Source organism: Aulostomus chinensis, chromosome 17 (assembly GCF_037954235.1).
Source record: "Aulostomus chinensis isolate RoL2024-O1b breed Wild chromosome 17, RoL_Achi_v1.0, whole genome shotgun sequence".
Lineage (NCBI taxonomy): Eukaryota > Metazoa > Chordata > Actinopteri > Syngnathiformes > Aulostomidae > Aulostomus > Aulostomus chinensis.
In genome coordinates, this window is record NC_141336.1 from 5568829 (window position 1) to 5588705 (window position 19877).

A 19877-nucleotide genomic window follows, 5' to 3' on the forward strand; every position below is an offset into this window, starting at 1 on the left:
AATACCTGTGTCTGCTGCACATTCATCAAAATACACCCACACGTTTTTGAGTTATCTTGCTAAAAGGCAAACCAACGGCAGTGATCACATGACCTTAAGTTGCCAGCTCCATTATTATTTCTGTTTTCCTTTTTACAGGGTCCCCCGTCGTACCTTTTTTTCATTTTATGTGACATCGCATATTGGGAAATTAAAGAAAAGTACTTCAATTTGGCAAACAGTGTTGCACTTAAATATTCTTTGATGAAAACTATATATTATCAGGAATATTATATCAAGTGAAATATACACGACCTTAATGATGGTGTTACTGATTTTAACATTAGTGTTCCAGGGTTAAACAAAGGGGTCTTTTCTTTTCAGGGCTTGTTTGTGCAGCCCTTCAGTTTTGTGTTATGTTCTCAGATTTAAAGCTTCTTATTATTGTATTCATAACTAATCATTTGTAAATACATAAATGAACTGTTACCTGTAAGGTTTCTTCCATGCTGCTTCCTCTCTCCAGTGCTTGCGTCTGCAGTCCGATCACCTCCGCCTGCATTCCCAGCAACACACCCTCCCACCTCTGGAGGGCACTCTCTGGGACTCTCTGGGTCAAGTGCTGCAGGATGTGAAAATGTTGGCCCAAAAACCGAAAGAACCTCTGAAAAATATGGTTAAAGTAATACAGATATGAATGAGTGTAAAAAAAAAAACGTTACTGTGAGCACTTTTGCTGCATGGAAAGATGTGGTGGAGAATACACAAGGATTGGAAAAAGACAGTCTGACTGCTGTCATACCCACCGTGTGACCGCTAAGCTGCTGCTGGAGTTGAGTTCTGCTCTGGAGCACCAGGGGTTTAGCCAAGTGTTCAGAGCCCAGACTGAGCAGCTCCTCTAGGCTGAGGACTAGCCGCTCATACTGCTGCAGCAGCTCCATGCCGCTCCTCAGCTCCTCACAGTGGAAGCGAACACCACGAACCGTAGAGTCCAGCTTCCCCTGATCAGGAACAGATTGAAACATGCACGTGGCTACTGAATCTTTTCTATTTAGCAGAGGTCTTAATGGAGTAAGCTCCTGAAGTGTCTTGACTTTGTAAAGGAGATACCCGCCAACTTACCTGCAGCTGTGTGGCCTGGTGAATGAGGGAGGCAGGCAGGCTCTGTTGGTCAGCCTCCTCCAGCAGGTAGTTCACCAAAACCCCCTGCTGCTGCAGAGACTCCTGCACTGGAACTAGAGCCTGGAAATTATTCATACATCCATTTAGATGAAGGAGAACGTGACAACTGAGGGTGAACTGATGAACAGTAAAAAATTATTTTAAATGTGTTTCTTAAGTAATAATCATGTGTAAGTTGTGTTATAGGAAACTGGCAAACAGATGCGGCATCGTCTCATGAGCTTAGATTTTTCTTCCTATTAAATGCATTTTACTTAACACCGACAATCTCTTCTGTATAGTCTGTGATTAAAAAAGGTCCATATGTATGGAAGCCAAGAGACTACTTTTAATAAAAAATTTTAAGACATCATCTCATGATTATGAGATAAATTAACCTGTGATAGTAGGATATTATCTTAACACAAGACAATCTTTCTTAAGTTATAATCACAGGAGGAAAATGATTTAGACTTAAAAGATTCATCAGTTCAATCGATCTAATACATCAGATTTAAAAGATGAGCTCCTCGGGACGGAAACAGTACCTGCAGTTGTTGGTTAAATTCCATGGTTCCTTTGAAATCACGCGTTATTTGCTGAACGGCTGTCTGGTTAGAGGTGAAGGCCGCATGCAACTCTGTAAAGAGTCTCTGTTGGGTTAGACAGAAAAACACATGCATCCACACAGTCAAAAAAACAAAACAGGAAAACACTCCTGGATAACTTCAGAGGAAAGTTGGGATTGTTAGAGGAACTGTGGACTCATTACAGTTCTCTGCAGTCACGAATCAAATCATTATGTTATTTATTGTGTTACAACATAGGAATAATGGGCAACAAAAAAAACCCCATCAAACATGCTTTTTAATGGACTCTTTTATCATTTATTGACAATAAGGGTTACAAGATTATTTTGAGGATCTTCATGTATGTGAACCAGGTTTGTGTTTCGCAGTCGTCTCGAGAAGTCAGACAGTTGCCTCCAACTGGTATTTTACTGACATGTAATTTCAATCAGCTGATCAAACTAATGCCAAACTACTGACATTATGATGCCGATTTGTAGAACAAATGTGATGATGCGTTATCACACCTTTGCACAAGAAGAAAAACAACTTTTAAAATGCTTCTTTCATGAATGGAGTTTGGATTTGATCAGTTTGTCATGATGTTTTCTTGCAGTAGGCTACATCAGTTGGCTCAGCCTAAATGCAAATGCTGCCTTGATCATTTTTAACAAGGGTTTATGCATCTCATACACGGCAGAAGTGTTTAAATGTACCCACTCACTCATTAACCTGGAACAATACACTCCTCTATACTCTATGGAAGTGTTTCCGTCCGACCTGTCGCTTTGACGTCTCCTCCTGCCCGTTTCGAAGCTGCTTCTCTCTGCTGGTAAGGGCAGCCAGAACCACAGGGAGGATTCTGCCCACATCATCAGCACACCTCTGACTTGTCATGGACATCAGGACACGATTGACCTTTGACCCCTGACCGACCATCACACTGTTAAGGGTGGATAACTCTGCTGACAGACTCTGAAAAGAAAATGCATGATAACCATCATCAGTGAAACCAAAATGCCAGAGTCATGACTGAATCACAAGAGTCCTGAGTGTTTGTCCCACCTGCAGCTGTTCCAGGATCAGCTCTGCATTTTCCTCATGTGTCGGTCTGGTGGTTGAGTGTAGTAGGTTGTTGATGGAAGACAAGAGCACAGACAACTCATACAGCACATGGAACAGCCCTTCATCCAGCTTCTGATGGGAGATGTGTGCAGAGGAGGCCTGGGTAGCAAAATGCAAAATAAGATACAGAACTACACAAAAAGTTTAAACTGATTTTTTTATTTCGGTCGATTAAAGTATGGTGTGATGTCATAAAATTACATTATCAGGTAGACAGAATTGAAATATGAATTCATTTTCAAATCTTATCAAAGAGAATGAAAAAAGTTGAGGCGCAACAAACCATCTTCGTTTTCTTATATGCTGCTTGTCAATGTGTGATGTCAAACAACACAAAGCGTGGAAACATCCATCACATTTTCACTGTAATTTGACTAGTAATGTTAGCATCTGGCCTGATTTGCTGAGGTTTCCCCCTCTTTTAGTCATTTTTCCCTCAACTGTCAACATGAAAGTATAGTTTATTCTTCAGACTTTTCCATGTACAAGTCACATTTGTGACGCTAGCCTCTTTAAAGAGGCTCTGTCAGTATGCAGTGTGTCAGATTGTGTTAACTGTCTTGTTTGCTCTACAGAAGCAGACAACGGCCAAGCCCATCCATCCATCCATCCATTCATTTTCTACTGCTTAATCCTGTTAAGGGTCGCGGGGGGGCTGGAGCCTATGCCAGCGGCCTTCGGTTGAGAGGCAGGGTTCACACTGGACCGGTCGCCAGTCCATCGTAGGGCCAACACATAGAGACAGACAACCATTCACACTCACACCTACAGTCAGTTTAGAGTATCAATTAACCTCGTCCCCATTTGCATGTCTTCAGACTGTGGGAGGGAGCCGGAGTACCAGAGAGAACCCACGCAGGTACAGGGAGAACATGCAGACTCCACACAGAAAGATTCCGTGCTCGAGCTGAGGCTCGAACCCGGAACCTTCTTGCTGTGAGGCGACAGTGCTAACCCCTGCACCACCGTGCTACACTTAGGAGATATCGTGTGTGCCACATAGGTTTAATATTATCTTGTTCATAATCTTTGCCCAGAATCACTTCTGCCATTAGAGTAAGCAAAGTATGAATTTGTTGTTGGTCTCTGAAGGAGGGGAAACCTATGTAACAAAGATGCAGGAAATAACTCCAGGATGGACTTTGCTGTTTCTGGATGTGTCTGGTCTCTATTAGCTGTGTGCTAGGCTCTGTCATCAGTAATTTAGCAACCTTTAGTAATGTATCAGCCTCTGCTAGCCTTGAGTTAGCCTCTGTTGTCCGTAATTTACAAATCATTAATAATGTGTTAGCCCATGCTAGCCGTTAGTTAACCTCTGTTATTAGTAATTTAGCAACCATTAGGAGTGTTTTAGCCTCGGTTATCTATGATTTAGCAAATGCTAACATTTATGTTGTGAGTGATTTAGCCACTGCTAGCAGTGTTGTCATCTCTGTTATTAACATCTCTAAACAGTGTAGGTTACTAACCTGTGTTAGCCGCCTGCTAGCCTCAGTTAGCAGTGATTTAGCCAATGTTAGCCCTGTGCTTGCCTTACACTGACAAAAAGGCTGAAGACTGCACAAAGGCTACATCAGTTTTTTTTAGTCCAGCCATGAGAATTTGTAGATTTTATTAGTTTGTACTTGGGGTTCAAGGACAACAGCACCATGGTGCCCCCTACTGGCGTGCCACCTAACATTAAAACCTAAAATTCATCTGGTCACCTGATCGAGACACTCTGCCACTGTGTTTCCCAGCTCTCTCAGGCGGCTGATGTGGACCTGAAACTCTTTCAGAGTTTGCGTGCCAATCATGCATCCTGCTGTTCCATCACTACGCCTCATAGATGAGTTTGTCACCTTCACAGAGAGAAAAAGAGAAAGAGAGAGTTTCGCATATGAGGAAGGAGACGAGGAGAGAGAAAAACATCAGAGGCAAACTTGAAGACACATGACTCTTATCAACCCTGCAGGAGATCCCATAATACCAAAGAGCCAACAAAGTGCCTTATGCTCAAAGAAGGTGATAATCAAGCATGGCAGGGACACCAAATTTACTTCTCTTTTTTGTATTTGAAAAGTGATAATCAAGTACTTCAGCCCTCACGATGAAGGCCTTACCTCAGAGGGAGGAAGCAGCCAGCTCTCCTCCAGAGCCAGCAGCCGGCTGTGAAGGTGATCCCACTTCCTCCCAGCAGAGTCCTCGTCTACACCAGCCTCAGCAGGAGGCGACCTGCAGGACACCGAGAAAAACCTGAAAATGAACACTTCACTTCTGCCTTCTTTTTACTATTTTCTCTAATTGTCTTTGATTTGTTTCTTTGTAAATCGTCTGTCCATCTGTGCTTATCTCCTCTGTCTGAATATATGTTAGGTGGTGTCACTTTTAATCATGTTCCCATTGTTGTCCAAAATGGGAAACAGAACAAAAGTTAAAACTCTAAAATAAAATAAATGTCAACTTCTCCATAGCTTTTTCTGTAATACATAATATACCTTTGACACAGTACCTCACAGGATCTATTGGGACCTGCATCATCGCTGGGAGGTCAAAAGTCTTCAAAATATTTATTTTTATTTGCTCTTTTTTATTTTGAGACTGCAATGTCATTTAAGGATTCAGTGAAAGACAATTATTTGTTGACATGGGCGTATATCATTATGTATGCGAATAAAGATCTAGAAAACTAAGAAAATAAAGGGAAAAAATCCCAAGTACCATCATCAGAAAATGTACAGATGTGTTACCGTGGTGACAGCAGGCTTTCTGCCTCCTGGCTGTGGAGGCGAGCTCGGCTACCCTGCCTGGCAATGGCCCGAGTCAAACCTCTCTGCTCTGTCAGCTCCTGCTCCAACTCCTGCACCAACCAAACAGTGTAAGCTTGAACCTTTTAACTTATTAACAAAATTGAAGAAGAAGAAGAAGAGCATCTGGAAGGTTCAGAGCCACCTGGAAACAATCTGGATTGGAAATGGGATTAAAAACTATGAAAACCACAGTATTAAATAGACCAGGATGGTCGTGTCTGAGCACATTTGTGCCTTATGGATGAATATTAGACACAAAACTAAAGAATTTAGATATTCGGTGGAGTTATTGACATATCTGACTGTGGTTGTTGTAGTGCCATCAAATTTCTTCATGCCTTCCCACAGTAAGGGTGTGTCTAGATACAGATGCCATTCATGACAGGCAACATCAGGCTCCAGTATCAGGTGTAGTTTTTAGCATCTGAGTAGCAGATGAATATTCAGGCCTATGCTAAGAATATCACAGATGGGGCGGTATTATAGTTTCTGAGCATCCAATACTGTTGTCTGAGTAAGAATACTTTTAACAGAGTTTCACGCAAGTTGTTAAATACTAGGCAGGTTTGTTTTTACAGAAAGGTTGATATTGCGAGACATTACAGGTACTTTAGTGAGCAAACCTGTAAGTTAGCATCGGCACGAGTTCCCAAAGCTATTGTTACGATGCATTTTGGTATATATCAGAAAATCAATTCGGTGGTGAATAAAAGATTATGAGTCTTAAATGCTTGCTCATCATCTTCACTACTGAACAGCACTTTAATCATTTTAATGCCTAAATTCAATCATTAGAAGCACAAAGCTAACGTTATGCTATCAACCAACTATTCTGAGGCTCCATGACTTAAACGTCACTGCAGCTAAGCTTCACACTTCCTGTTTATTGGGGAACCAACCACCCGAACGACCTCTACAACCTCATTACGTCACTTCTAGCAACCATCGGTTTTTATACAAATGAAAATTTAAAGATTCACAACTGCAGGATGGATGTACTTAATGCCGTACAACAAAACATTAATGTATCATAGGCTTGTGTTAACCACCGACAATTTCAGTGATTTAACTCAGGATTGACATGGTGTCAAGCCCACTGGAAGTTCAACAATGCTAAATTATTTCTGGGTTTTCTGAATAATTCCTGCACTGCTTTATTGTTAAGTAATTTCGCCAACCTCTCAAACACCGGACTCATTCAAAAGTAATGTTTTTTTAAGCTGAATTTCAGTCGACCGGTTTGATTTCACATGGATGGTGATCTTGATGCTTGTAAAGTTAAAAAACTTCCCAGTCACCTTCTGTTGTTGCAGGCTGCTCTGTCGAAGGAGTTTGTTTTTCGGGGAGGAGAATATCTCCTTAACGCTGCTGCTGTGTTTCAGCTTCGACTCCAGGTGGCGCTCTGCCTGAGGAACTGACATCTGAATTATAGACAGGGAGAAGTAATTAAAACAAGACGTTTACTCTTGTCAAAGCATCTTTGTTGCGTTTCTGCTACTAAAAATGATGGGTGGATCAAAGCATAGAAAGACATGATTGAGTGGTTACATCAATTATAAAGTCTTAGCTTGAATTAAGATAATTAAATCATACAAAACTTTCCCATGGGATGAAATGTTTTTAGTTCAGCATCAAGCACTTCTGTACTGCCAACTGGTTCAACTTCAATTCGTATAAGGCTCGCTTACTCCTGTACCAATCAGATGGACAACTATTGAAGTAAGTCTGACTTAATACTGATGAATAAATTAAATCAGCCCTAATAGATTATGTTGATTAAACCTCAATAGATTAAGTTGGACAAGTACAATGTTTAATGCTGAAATAAAAACTGTGCGAATACGTTGCATGATATTCTAAGTTAATTTAAGTGTTGTAGCTAATGCATCTCAGATGTCACATAAAGAAAACACTCAGCTGGTTGATGTCTAGACTTTATGTACAGCACCTTCTCCTGCGTCTCCTTGTGGTTAATCATCCTCTCCTCCCCCTGTTTGTCCTGCAGCAGCTGCTGGAAGGAGACCAAATTGGCCTTCAGGAGCTCTAGTTTGGAGGAGAGCAGTTCAGCTGCCTCCTGCTGGGATCCCACAGCTCCCAGTTCAAGATGCTGGTGGTGCTCAGAGACCTGACCGAGCTCAGAGAGGCTGGCCACCTTCTGCTCGATTTCCAGAAACATCTCCTTCACATCCAACACACACAAACTTGGGTCAATTCCTTTAGCTTACTTACTTTCCAATTGTTACGAAAAAAGGCATAGTTAGAATAGAACAGAAGTTTCTATCAGGCATTTCCTTCCTCTGACACCTCAACAGCATTCAGTGTCACTTTACTCTTTCTTCTTTCTTTCTTACTCATTCCAACCCTTTCTCAATAAAATAGCTACAATTACATCAGCAACCATGAATTAACTTGCTAGCTTGGCATTGCAGTCCACTACCCAAATCGCTACTGCAGCTGATGTACAGTCATTGGTGTTTTTTCTTTTTGTCAAAACTATCACATTAAAAATGCATTGCTGAGCAAGTCGAACTGTGTGTATAGTGTGACAGTACATATCAATTTGGTAAATGGACTTGTGAGTCTCAGCTCCCCGCCGCACAGAGGAGAGACTGGTATCTTTTGTCTTGTTTAGCTCTGGGAAGGGTTGATGTTAAAAGCACTTCCCCAAACCTGTCTGTTTTCCTTTAAAACTGTTCCACTGAAACAATCCCTCCACCTTTGTGATCTGTTTTCATGTTTGCTGAGACGACACTGACAAAACATGTTGATTGTAAAGTGAGCGGCGAGCCGCAGGGTTCGTATCTGGGTCATGAGGCGTCTGTGAATGAATTTTCCTCAGTCTATTTGAATGAGAGGTGAACTTCCCTACAAAGCCTCATTCAAATTTGAAATGTGAATGTTTAATGGCTGAAGCGCTCCTGGACACCCCAGTTACACTCTCAGGGTCAACAGTGAGTGAAAAATAGCAGCTGAATCTTTGAGTAGAGACACAATGATGAAGCTTGTATTTAAGCGTGACTCCGCTGTGTCACTGACTGGCCTGCGTACGGTGGCCCTGAAGCACAAAGCTCAACATTCCAAAGAAAAAACACTAAATGCTGTCATATTTCAGATATTTCATTTCAATTTGCCTTTCTGGGCCACCATACCTAAAAGCAATACATCAAAGCATATTTATAAAAATACTCACCTCTTACGTACAATAATAAGGACCTTGTACTTTGTAGTACATGTACTTTTCAGTATTGTATTAAGTGAAATAATCTACTTTTCTTTAACAGTATTCAAATATCTGCCTTTAATCAATAGTTGAAGTTACTTTTCAAAATCCGAGTTTATTTTAAACATAACAAAAAAAGCTCCTATCAGGTATTATAGCGACCAATATTTTATTCTTGTCCCTTATATTTCACTTTTAAAATTTTTTCGTTTAGTATCTAAATCCTTTCTTGGCATCCTGAATCAGCCTTGTAAAACAGCTGGAAACATTTTGTTTTATTTGTTGAGAGGAGTAAATGAGGGGAGTATAAAACCTCGGAGATGTAAAAATACCCCTCCCCTTGTAGATCCTCCAGCAGCAAATGGCTGAAAGGAGAGCTGAGACAATGTTGCAAGATGTTGAAATAAGCAGCCAGAGTCTGGAGATGATCCATGAATAATGTTTTGCTGCTGAAATTATGTTGTGTAACTTGAAATGTTTGTGGAGTCACATGTGGTGCCCGAGCAAGATTATTGTCAGACCACAAGCGATCAGAGGAACTCACTTCCTGCAAGTGGCTCTCCTTATAAGACACTGTTACAGCATTGCCTGCCAAAATTCATGTTTAAATTTTTTTTTTCTCTGGAATCAAAGTTTTCATTTCACTTTCATGTCTTTTTTTTTTTTTGCAGCAGGACTGAGCGTGAGCTGCCAGGCGCTGTACAAACTGGCAATGTGGGGAAATATGCAGTTTCGTTGACAAGTCGCCTCTAACTTGTCGGTCCTGCTACGGCTCGTCAGTGGCAATAATATTTCTTCATAGTTACAATCAAAAATCTGTTTTTAACTTGTCAACGTCTACTCTTTCATCAATATTCTGTCGATGAAAAAATAACACTGGGGATAAGTGATAGTGGCTGCAAACAGGAAACTCCTGCTATCGAGTGAGTGCTGGAATTGTGCTCCCAGTTTCCCTCCTGCTTGCTCTACTCTTGCTGCAGATGCATCAGTTGATGAAACAATGGTTTATTTTGTCGCTTGGGTTGTATGGCGCAACATTTATTGAGCTATCTGGTCGTTGTTCCTGTGTGGATGGTCGAGTACGGAGCCAAGCCAAGGATGGCCGCTCTACTGCAGTGCTGTCACACACAAGAAGAGCGGCCGATTTTGGCTTTGTTCTGTAGGCCAAACAACTCAAGGAGATTTTCAACAAATGATTGAAAATTACTATTAGCAGTGCTGAACACCATCACGCCACCGCTGATGTTCCTGAAACCCTTGTTGAGTTGTGAGTACCTTTAAAATTTTTCTGCGCAACAATGAAATATGTGGTATATCGTTTGTTACTAGCCTGAAGTAGTTTACTTTGGAGATTTCTCTACAAGTGGGCAAAGGACTGCATACACAGAGAGAAGCCCAGAGTAACCCAGAACTGAAGGGGGCGAGATCAGGACCAGTCAGAGCAGTTACGGTAACAGGTTGAGGCCAAAAAAATCCATGTATATTACTCTTTTTTTAAACAAAACAAAACAATAAATCTTCTGCGATAGTTGGCTTGCTAGCCTTCTAGCACGAGCTACTGAAACACAAAGTAAAATACATCTCAGGAAGTTAAAAAACTAAGGTTTTCAATTGACTCTTTACCCTGGAAGTATTCATGTTATGAAACTTGCAAATAAGACCTTCAATCAGACTTTTACACAGAAGAATCATTCAGTGAGTTTTGGTTCATATCTCTACCTGTAAATGACCGACCCAAAGTTTACTGGGTGTGACCTGGTGTCTTGGTGGGCGGAGCCTACCTGGCAGGAGAGGAGTTGCTGCTCCACACTGTCCTGCATGGTGGAGACTGCAGCCTCGCTGGTTACCAGGCTCCTCTGGGCTTCCTGCAGCCACAGCTCCAGCTGGCCGACCCTCTCCAGGCCCACATGGAGCTCACGTTCTCTGGGGCAGAGCCCAGACAACGACCCGGCCGTCAGACGCTCCAGTGGGGCCTAAGACACATACACACACATACAAACACACACACACGCACACACACACACACACACACACACACACACGCTGAGCCTCTCTGCTATAGGTCAGGGGGTTGAGGGGGTGGAGAGATCTGAAACTGGAGCGCTGAGTCCACCTGAGCAGGTTGTATCTCTAGCAGGTTGATCTATGACCTGTAGTCTACTTTTCCCACTACCGGCTCTCTGTTTGTCCCTTGTCTCTCCTCTGTCCCTCCCCTCTCTGCTCCACCCACCTGCAGCACAAACTACTTCCTGGACTGGTGGCAGTACTCCAGTGACAGAGGCTCATTACCAGGGCGGGAGACAATGACAGAAAGACAGAGTGAGGCCTCAGGCTGCAGGCGCGGAGGCCAGACAGAGGGTCGGGTTTACTCCGTCTCTAGAAAACACTTGTGCCTGAAAGTATTACTAGAGCTGTCAATCATCCTTTTTATGTGATTTTTAGATTTCTAAGTGCTTTTCTGTCACTTTCCCTCTTTTTTTAAACTCCTGCTTCCTTTTAAAAATTGTCACAAAAATAAGTACACTTCTATTTTATTTTTATTATGAAAGTTCAGGTAGATATTTAGATACTTAATGTAGCAGATATCAGTACTGTCCTACTCTATGTCAGTAGCTTTTAGAAAAAAACTGGTCTTCTTCAACCCAATGAGAATGTACTTTTAAGTGTATATTAAGTATAAAGGAAGGAGACTTGTGCACACTATTTGTTTAAGTCTTAGGAATACTTTTTTAAAATGCAGCTATACAGTGTTAATATAGTATCACTATACATACATTTACTGTAGTTTACTACTTATTTGAGTTTTAATCAAAATATTTTATAACATTTTATAAGTAAGAGTGGTAAACCTGGAATGTATGTTTTTTAGGTTGTAGTGGAGCTACACTGTATCTTCAAGTGTCCCTATATATTCATGGTTCGTACGTGACCTCACATGCTTGCAGGTTTACTAGGTGTGAAATCTTCAAGTTTTAAGTTCTGTATATACATTCAAAACTACACTACTAGTAAACATTTAAGTTTTGAAGTTTTTTTGTTGAATATTCATGAGCTCAGGACACCTATTTGTGTGTACTTGAAAAGCAAAAAAAAAAACTTTGGCTAAAGTATCTCTTTAACCTGTTATGTTACTTTATTGGATGATTATGAAGTAAATTTTGAATAGTATTCTCAAGGCTACCGTACAGTATCATGACAACATACTTTTTATTAGATATACTTCATTTTTTAAAGTTTCAAATCCTAAATCAGTTGAACCTTATGATGTTTGTGCCAATTTTTAATCATTACTATAATAATTGACATCTGTCCAGAATCAATTTATAATATGCAGTACTTACGCTGCTATAAAGTAGCCTTCATAGAGCTGAAGTGAAAGCTCTCTATAATAGTTTAAAAGAAGTAAGCTGATATACAGTAATAACCATGTTTGCAGAAGAAGGAATTATGAAAATGCAAAAGCATGGCTGAGGCTCTGCAGCTTCATCAGGGTGGTGAACACCAAGAGTCAACAAACCTGCTTTTAATAGCAACATTAATCACCGCGCTAAACATTCAACATATGCTGGCGTCAGTAAACAGAGCCGGAGAAAATACGCCTCACGAAACACGCCGTCAGCTGATGTGACTCACCATCGGTGCGTTTATACGCGTACAGTAAACGCTTTCTTGATCACCTAACGAGATATGAGATATGCTCTTTTATTACAGTGTTCACTTGTGCTGCTGGCAAGGTTTACTACGTAGAACTAAACAAATACTTCTTGTCAGGTGGTTGTGCCTCACTTTAAGTGTTATGAGATACAAAAATTACAGAAGCCAAGACAATTCAGGGTTTCTACACTGTCTGAGTATTTTGTACCTTAAAATGAACAACACTGAATCCTGATATACTACAGCTGGATCCAAATCTTTTTTCACCTCTATTACTGAGTGGGACAAAAGTACCTCAGCATGGAGTGTAACAGAAGTATTCATACTTCCAAAGATGTATATTTGAGACTCATTTGTATAAAATTTACATGGATGACCTTTTAATCACTGACAAATACTTAGTTTGCAAAAACCAATGAAAGCCATCATTAAATTGGAAAAAGAAATAAAAACATTTGTAAATTATATATATATATTACAAGTATTCTTTATTCACAGTTATTTGTGTTTGTTTTTGAAGGTCCGAGCAGAACTATTGTCTTATGTTGCAGCCTGCATTGTCCTGTGCGACAGCGATCGTGGCCATGAAACATTATCAGAGATAATGACCGCAGTTGGGCTTTAGGTGGCGCTATCATTCTCATGCCGTGATTCTGATTTACCTGAAATTTGATATCCACAACTTCATGTGCTCCACTAAATGTACCATTAATGATGAGTTTTTTGCAAATCTGAAGAAATTGGAAAATAATGATGTTGGAGTTGATCTTGTATATCTAGTGCTCCTCACCAAACGACGGAGATACACAAGCTATTAAAAATAAGCAAGACTGCTCGAAAAAGCATGGCGTTCACTGAGAAAAAATGTTAAAACTGCCACGAATGAATCCCAAATAGAGTCCTCAGAGACATCCAACACTGTCTTCTGCAGACACGCCATGTTTGTTCATGGCCAATGAATGTATGGTTCTTAACACGTGCAAATGTGGTCTATTACTCTTCCGAACAGACTCAAAATGGCTGAAGTTACTTAACGATACCACGTGAAGCTTGAAACTTTTGGAAAAGAGATGCTTCCTTCTGATTAGAGTGAATAAGCTTGAACGCAAAAAGAATGGATTTTGTCTGTTTTTGCAAAGTAGCTCTTTATCACTAAGCTGAGGGAGCTAAACCAGTATGTAAAGTATACAAATGCATTTTTCAAGGCCACTGCAGACTGAGATGCCCCTTCTTTCTTCCTCCTCCTCCGTCCTCAGGTTTGTTACTGGCTTCTCTTAACTTCTCTAAATATTCTCCAGGGTTGAGATGTTGTGAGTGGAATCTGCACAACAAACTCGGGTTGAGTAAAATTAGTCAATTAAAATTAGACTGTTATCTGTTTGCTGTCAACTCCATCAGTGAGTTATTGGAGTCTGTCTTTAGTCCTGCGTGGTTAAAGGTAAGGAGGAGGGTGCTGCTGTACCATGCTGGCTCTCTGAGTATGACTCTTACTTTTGTTTCTCTTACCAGGTTGGCTGCAGGTCGCAGGCCCTCCTTGTCCTCCTGCTGCTGGGGTCTGACTGTGGAAGTGGGGGAGGCTAGAGGCTGAGCTCCATCAGCTGCTGCATGTGCGTGTGAGGGTTCTGATTCTGCTACTAGATGGATTCTGAATGATTCTGGAGAATGTGTCTGAACTGAGCTTCGAAACCACATCCCACTGTCCATCTCACAGCTCTCTGATCTGGCTCCTTCACTCAGCCTACACGCGTCCTCATCCTGTGTGTGCTGTGTGTATGCTGTATGTGTCTTCAGCCCCTCTGGGTGGCTGTCATCCCCCCTCCATGCAAGCCCCCTCTGTCCCTTCATGAGCTCCTGACACAGACAAAGAGAGACGGAGGAGTGGATCACTGTCGTGGGTTTATTTGTATTTGTGCTTGTTTGGATAAGTAGACAGAATGGAAAGACAAGAGTGGAACAGTGTACAAGTACAGCACATGCCAAGCAAAATAAGACGTAACAGTTACGCTGCTTTCAGATGAAAACCTTTCATCTCCAAAAACAATTCTTAACTCTTTTTTATTCCTAAATTAAAAAGGCATTGCAGTAATTATAAAAGAGCCATTGATGGGCTGCAAATTAACACTCATCGATCCTTAAAACAAATACTTATGAATTAACCACTAAATTTGGAGTGACGTGGGGTTTTCACCTGTCAACAGCAGCGTGTTAATCAGTAATCAGGTCAAACCAGTGCATTTTCATTGCCAGTAGTCATCCCAGAAAGGTCGAATACTGTATAGTAGAGCGAAATATGCAGATTCCTAACAAAAGCAATGTTTCTCCTCACTCCCCGCTGCCAGGCAGTCGCTGGGCAATTCTCTAAATCAACTCTGTAAACAACATATATTTATTTAGCTTATGGGAGTACAAATGGAAGATGTGTAGAAGCAAGCAGACAGTGGTTTATTTGTTGCATTTGCTGGCGTAGAAGCCCAGGTAGTAAATAAAAAGTCAAGAAAGTTTAACTAGTGTAAATCACCATTTCCTCTATGGTACACTATGGAACACTTTTCATAAAATCTGCCTATTGGAACACTTAGAATTCAACAATCCTTTATAAAAACATCAGACGTTCCATGCAAGAGCCTGTAAACATTCAACCGCACATGCTAAATATCACCAGTCTGTCCTCAGATTTGGGTGAAAATAGCAATCCTGCCCACAGCTTCTCTCTTCAATAAAATGTAACTTTAACAGCCATGGCCCACATCTCAGTGGTGCCTCTGGCGTTCTTCACGTAAACATACAAGTAGAAAAAGGCAATCTTTGGCACATGGGTGAATGATTTAATTGTGTTTTCTTTTTCATTGCAGAGCGCTGAGACGAATTTCTGGAAACGTTGCCGTGTAAATGCACTTATTTATGATTGGATGTGAGAAATTTCAAGAGGATCTCTAGAGATCTAGTGTCAAAGTTGGAATATTTATATAAGCCTGGTTCTAGAGGAGGTTCTAGGCTTAATTCTAGAAGAGGTCTGTTTGGACAGAGCTGTTGGTTCTAGAAAGAGTTTTCCTAAAAAGATTCTGTAGGATGTATGATGTCTGATCTCTGGTAAGATCTAGAAAACAATACAATACCAGGCATTTGGTCAAGAGAAATTTTTGGATTCCAGAACACCCGATTAGGCAATGAACTCTTATTGTAACATATGAGTGTGCAATTTTGGGTCTAGAAGATTCCCAAATAGGTTGTGGAATAGGTTGAGGTTGTGGTATTTTCTTTTCTCCAAAAGTCATTATGGATCTCAGGATCTAGCAGTAAATTTAATTACGGAGCTGATACTAGAAGATAAGAAAAAGTAGTTCCACTTCTGCTCTTGAAGATTATAGAGCAATTACTGATGACTAGACTTTATAAGAGGTTTGGTTCTAAAAGAAAACTGCTTGCTCAACAAAAAGAGGGGAGCTCAATAATAACATGTGAATGTAACATATATTTTGGCCTACAAGAATCTGGTCCAGATAATCCAGGAGGTCTCGGACCTGGAGAAGGATACTTCAGAGAAAACTTTGAAATGTATGCCTGAATCTGGGCATTCTGCCTTGTGAACTAGATGAGCTCACAAGGCTGTAGAATAATTTGGTCTTTCAGGTTTAGTTCTAGATCTGCAGTTCAATATTGTGGGAGAGCTGGTGTTCTTGAGGAGGTCTTAGTTCAAGCCTTGAAGGTTTTCATGGACTTGTGTGTTGTAGTTGGATTTAGAAGGGCGAGAATGATAAGGAGTTCAACATTTTAGGAGTTCCATCAATCTGGAAGTTGCCTCAATGTAAACTTTGCTCTAGAACATCTCAAATGGCCTGGTGTCCTGCTTCTAGGAAACACAGGGAGTTATTTGGTTGGATGTAGAAGACCTAAAATAAGTTCCAGAAGGCAAGTGCACCTGGTTTGGTTGTAGCGAAAGTTCAGAATAATCAGCATAGGAAAGTAAGACTGGTTCAGGAGGAAATGGAGGAATCTAGGCTTGCTTCTAGGGAGGGTTCAGTGCTGGGCTCCGAGAAGAAGCTGAACGCTTAGATGCAGAAGAAGAGAAGGTTTCTAGATCTAGGAGACTACACATCTCTGCTGAGACCCGGTGTTGGATTTGGAGGCTTTTACGGTGGAGGCAGTTTTTACCATGCTCTCAGGCAGAACCTGGGGGTTTGATAAAGCTTCGGTTGAGCTGGCTGCAGTGGTGTCAGAGTGGCCCTGAAGAAACATGAGCAGGGTTAGAAGATCAGTCAGGTCAGTCAGGTCAACACATTAAGTCACACAGTTACTGACACACCTGTTTAATAGTGATAGTACATTATGTTACGGGTGTTATCTTATAGAACCTCCAGGACAGTAAAACTGATTAAAAGGATTGTTCTGACTGTCATTGCTCCCAAATCTCCAAGCTCTCTTAAGTGACGCTAATTTTAGGTAACTGTGTTTTGTTTGATATGATCCAGACACCTTTTACACAGTTCATACAGTCATGCAAATCAAACTACCAATTGTTAATAATTACAGAAATAACACAAATGTCAGCAAAAACCTGTAATAACGATAATTAAAACATAAGGCTGGTAAAGTTCCGTGTTCTTGTTCTTGTCAACAAAGTTGAAATTTCTTTTAAAATGTATGTTATTTCACAAAATATTCTAGAAGCTATCCAGCAATCATATTATCAAAAGAGGAGTATAAAGGGACATTTGTTGGGGAATATTTTCAGCTCAAATAAATGTAACTCAAACACTGAAAAGGTGCTTTAGACATATTTTAGTTTAAAGCATTAAAAATAAATAAATATGATCAACAGAATATAAAAAAAAATTCAAATGTTTAGCGTTTTAATCCTTTAAAAGAATAAACAAAGCACAACGGTGCTTTATTTCCCATGGTCTCATAATAGCGAAAAATTAATCCTGACATGATGGAGAAATGTAAATGCACCATCAACTAAAATGTGGCCAGAGGAATTGACTAAAACACTCCACCTGGAAAGAATCAGATATATTTTGAAAGACAGTCTCCAACAATTTGAAGCAACTTGGCAACCTCTCATACAATACCTCGCTAACACTGACTCAACTTGATAACAAAATATAACATGCACTGCCAGGCTCTCATGAAACCTCGATGTCGGTCTTCACTGGGGGTGGGGGGCGGGTTTTTTTTTTGTCAACCTGTCGTGTTCTGTTCTTCTGTCGTGTTCTGTTCTTCTGTGTTGTATTCGTTTATGTTATTTATGATGTTTCATGTTCTCAAGTTTTGTCTTTTTTTTTTTTTTTTTTACCTTTTTTTGTATATTTGTATTATAAATGCCCGATAAAGATACATGGAGAAAAAAAAAAGTTTAGCGTTTTAAATTCAAAAGTACTTTCAAAAGTAACAATTCACAGTAATCTATTATTTTTTACGAGTGACGGAATAATCATAATGTATTTCTGATAAAGCTTCTGAGATCTCTGCCCACCAAAGTCTGGGGGTTTTGAACAGATGCTTGCACAGTGGCAAGAACCACTGCTGACACCCCCCCCCCCCCCTTCCAAAAGTTATGGCCTGCCAAATACTGATCTGTATAGATTGTGTGTATGTGCTTGTGAATGGAAATCAACACTCAGCTGGACCCAGTGCTGGAGTGGGAGAGTCAGCGACATGCCGACAGTTTACCTCAGCTTACACAAAGTACCTTTATAAAGAATCCCCCCAAAAAAGACATAACACATTTGGTGCATTTGGTGTCCAGTGAGGTCTTCCAGCAGCAGGGTGGTCCATGTGCAGCACTATGGAGGTGGAATCAGATGAATCTGACCATCCTTGTTAGAAGGATCCCAACCGAAATGAAATGTAGAATACCCACAGACATTTTCTATCAGACTGACTAGGAATGAACGATTACCTGGTTGTCTTCTTCAGGCGGCCTTTGGGTCCTTTCAGATTCTGTCTCGTCTGAGACCATCTCAGCCACCTGACACCGACAACAGCACACATAAAATAAGTCAAGAAACAAAAAAATCAAAGGACGGTCCAGAGCTGCAAATCGCCCATGTGTTAACTGACATGCTGGCACAAAAAATGCAAACATTAATAGATACTGCCCTCTAGTGGAGGAAAAATACACTGCAAAAGGGGTAAGGATCAGAAAATGAAGCGTGTGACCAGATGTATGGAAGGATCAGAGGAGGAGTTGAGGGTATGATGAGGAAAGTGGGGGTGGAGGTGATGAAAGTAAGGAACCCTCAGCCATGTGGAGAGCAGAGCGACCTGGGTCAGAAAGTTCAGAACTGAGTCACCTGGCTGTTTAGAGATGATTACACTGGAACGAGATTCTTGGGATGAATGACGCTGCCGTCTCAGCTGCCTTATCGTTTTAAGCAGATTCTTTCTAAATACTTTCCAATTATTTGTTCTGGCACCCAGTGGGGAACATCACTGCCATGTTAACTAACCAACTGTCAGGGTCAGAGGGAACCCCAAAGGGCAAAAGAGGTAACAGACAAAAGAGTGGTGACCAAAGAAATTGAAGGAAAGGGAGCGTGGCGTATTTTTCCAGAGCAGATCTAGATGGTCTTTACCTCTGAGGAAGCGCCAAGGAAAGCATCCCACAGCCACCAAAATAAACCTCCTCCACCTTCTTCCATTTCCTGCTCCACTTCCCATTCATTCCCAGTGGCTTCCTCTTCCAAGAGCACGCTGTGATGCTCCTGTTCCTGACACGGAAACACGACGGGGGGTGGAGTCAAAACTACGTCGGAGACACCGAGCTGCTGATGCTTACTGTTGCACTCAACAAAACGTTTGATTTGGTTTGTTTCTGATTTGAAATCCATCTTTTTGTCCAAAGATTTCTGTGAAATGTAGACTGGGCCAGAGATCAAAGATGCAGAAACCTATCAAGTCTCTATGACATTAAAGGTGCCATTTGCAAGGTTTGATCAATCGTCAAAGTCAGACTCCACAACACCTATGTGCCAGTATGTTACCAGGAGGCAGACAAGGATGTGCAATAAAATACAATGAGCTAACTTCATGATTATATTGTGTTACTGTACTGTATTAAGTACAGTTTTCAGCCCCAAGTTAAATCCACTCTACCTGTAAGTTGAAGATGGTTTAATACTGAATCTGTGCTGAATTTTGGTTTCCTATACATATAATATATAAATGACTAGTGGGATTTCAAACAAAGCTTGTGGGCTTCCTGAAATCGATTAAGGAATTCGTCTTGCACATTTACACGGTGACCAGTTGTTGATGTGAGGAGTGTGCAGTAATAAGTCAAACATGCGCTGCCCGTCCCAGAGCCAGCACTTTTACTGCATGAGTTAACAGCAAAAACCCATCCTGTAGGAAATAAACCAAGACTGAAAACCAGCA

The 19877-nt window shown here is 40.9% G+C and overlaps 1 protein-coding gene across 1 annotated transcript in view; it reads right to left on the reverse strand.

Moving 5' to 3' along the window:
• Positions 1–19877, reverse strand: part of syne2b (spectrin repeat containing, nuclear envelope 2b) — a 157292-nt gene that overhangs the window by 60111 nt on the left and 77304 nt on the right. The window contains exons 74-90 of the mRNA XM_086183457.1: positions 19076–19210; positions 18400–18468; positions 16581–16721; positions 14195–14348; positions 10957–10973; positions 10625–10816; positions 7572–7802; positions 6922–7044; positions 5564–5673; positions 4937–5048; positions 4541–4675; positions 2775–2933; positions 2490–2684; positions 1689–1793; positions 1102–1221; positions 786–980; positions 470–643 (exon numbers count right to left, since the gene is read on the reverse strand). Of these exons, the coding sequence (XP_086039583.1) occupies positions 470–643; positions 786–980; positions 1102–1221; positions 1689–1793; positions 2490–2684; positions 2775–2933; positions 4541–4675; positions 4937–5048; positions 5564–5673; positions 6922–7044; positions 7572–7802; positions 10625–10816; positions 10957–10973; positions 14195–14348; positions 16581–16721; positions 18400–18468; positions 19076–19210 (2367 nt within the window). The remainder of the gene's footprint in view (positions 1–469; positions 644–785; positions 981–1101; positions 1222–1688; positions 1794–2489; positions 2685–2774; positions 2934–4540; positions 4676–4936; positions 5049–5563; positions 5674–6921; positions 7045–7571; positions 7803–10624; positions 10817–10956; positions 10974–14194; positions 14349–16580; positions 16722–18399; positions 18469–19075; positions 19211–19877) is intronic.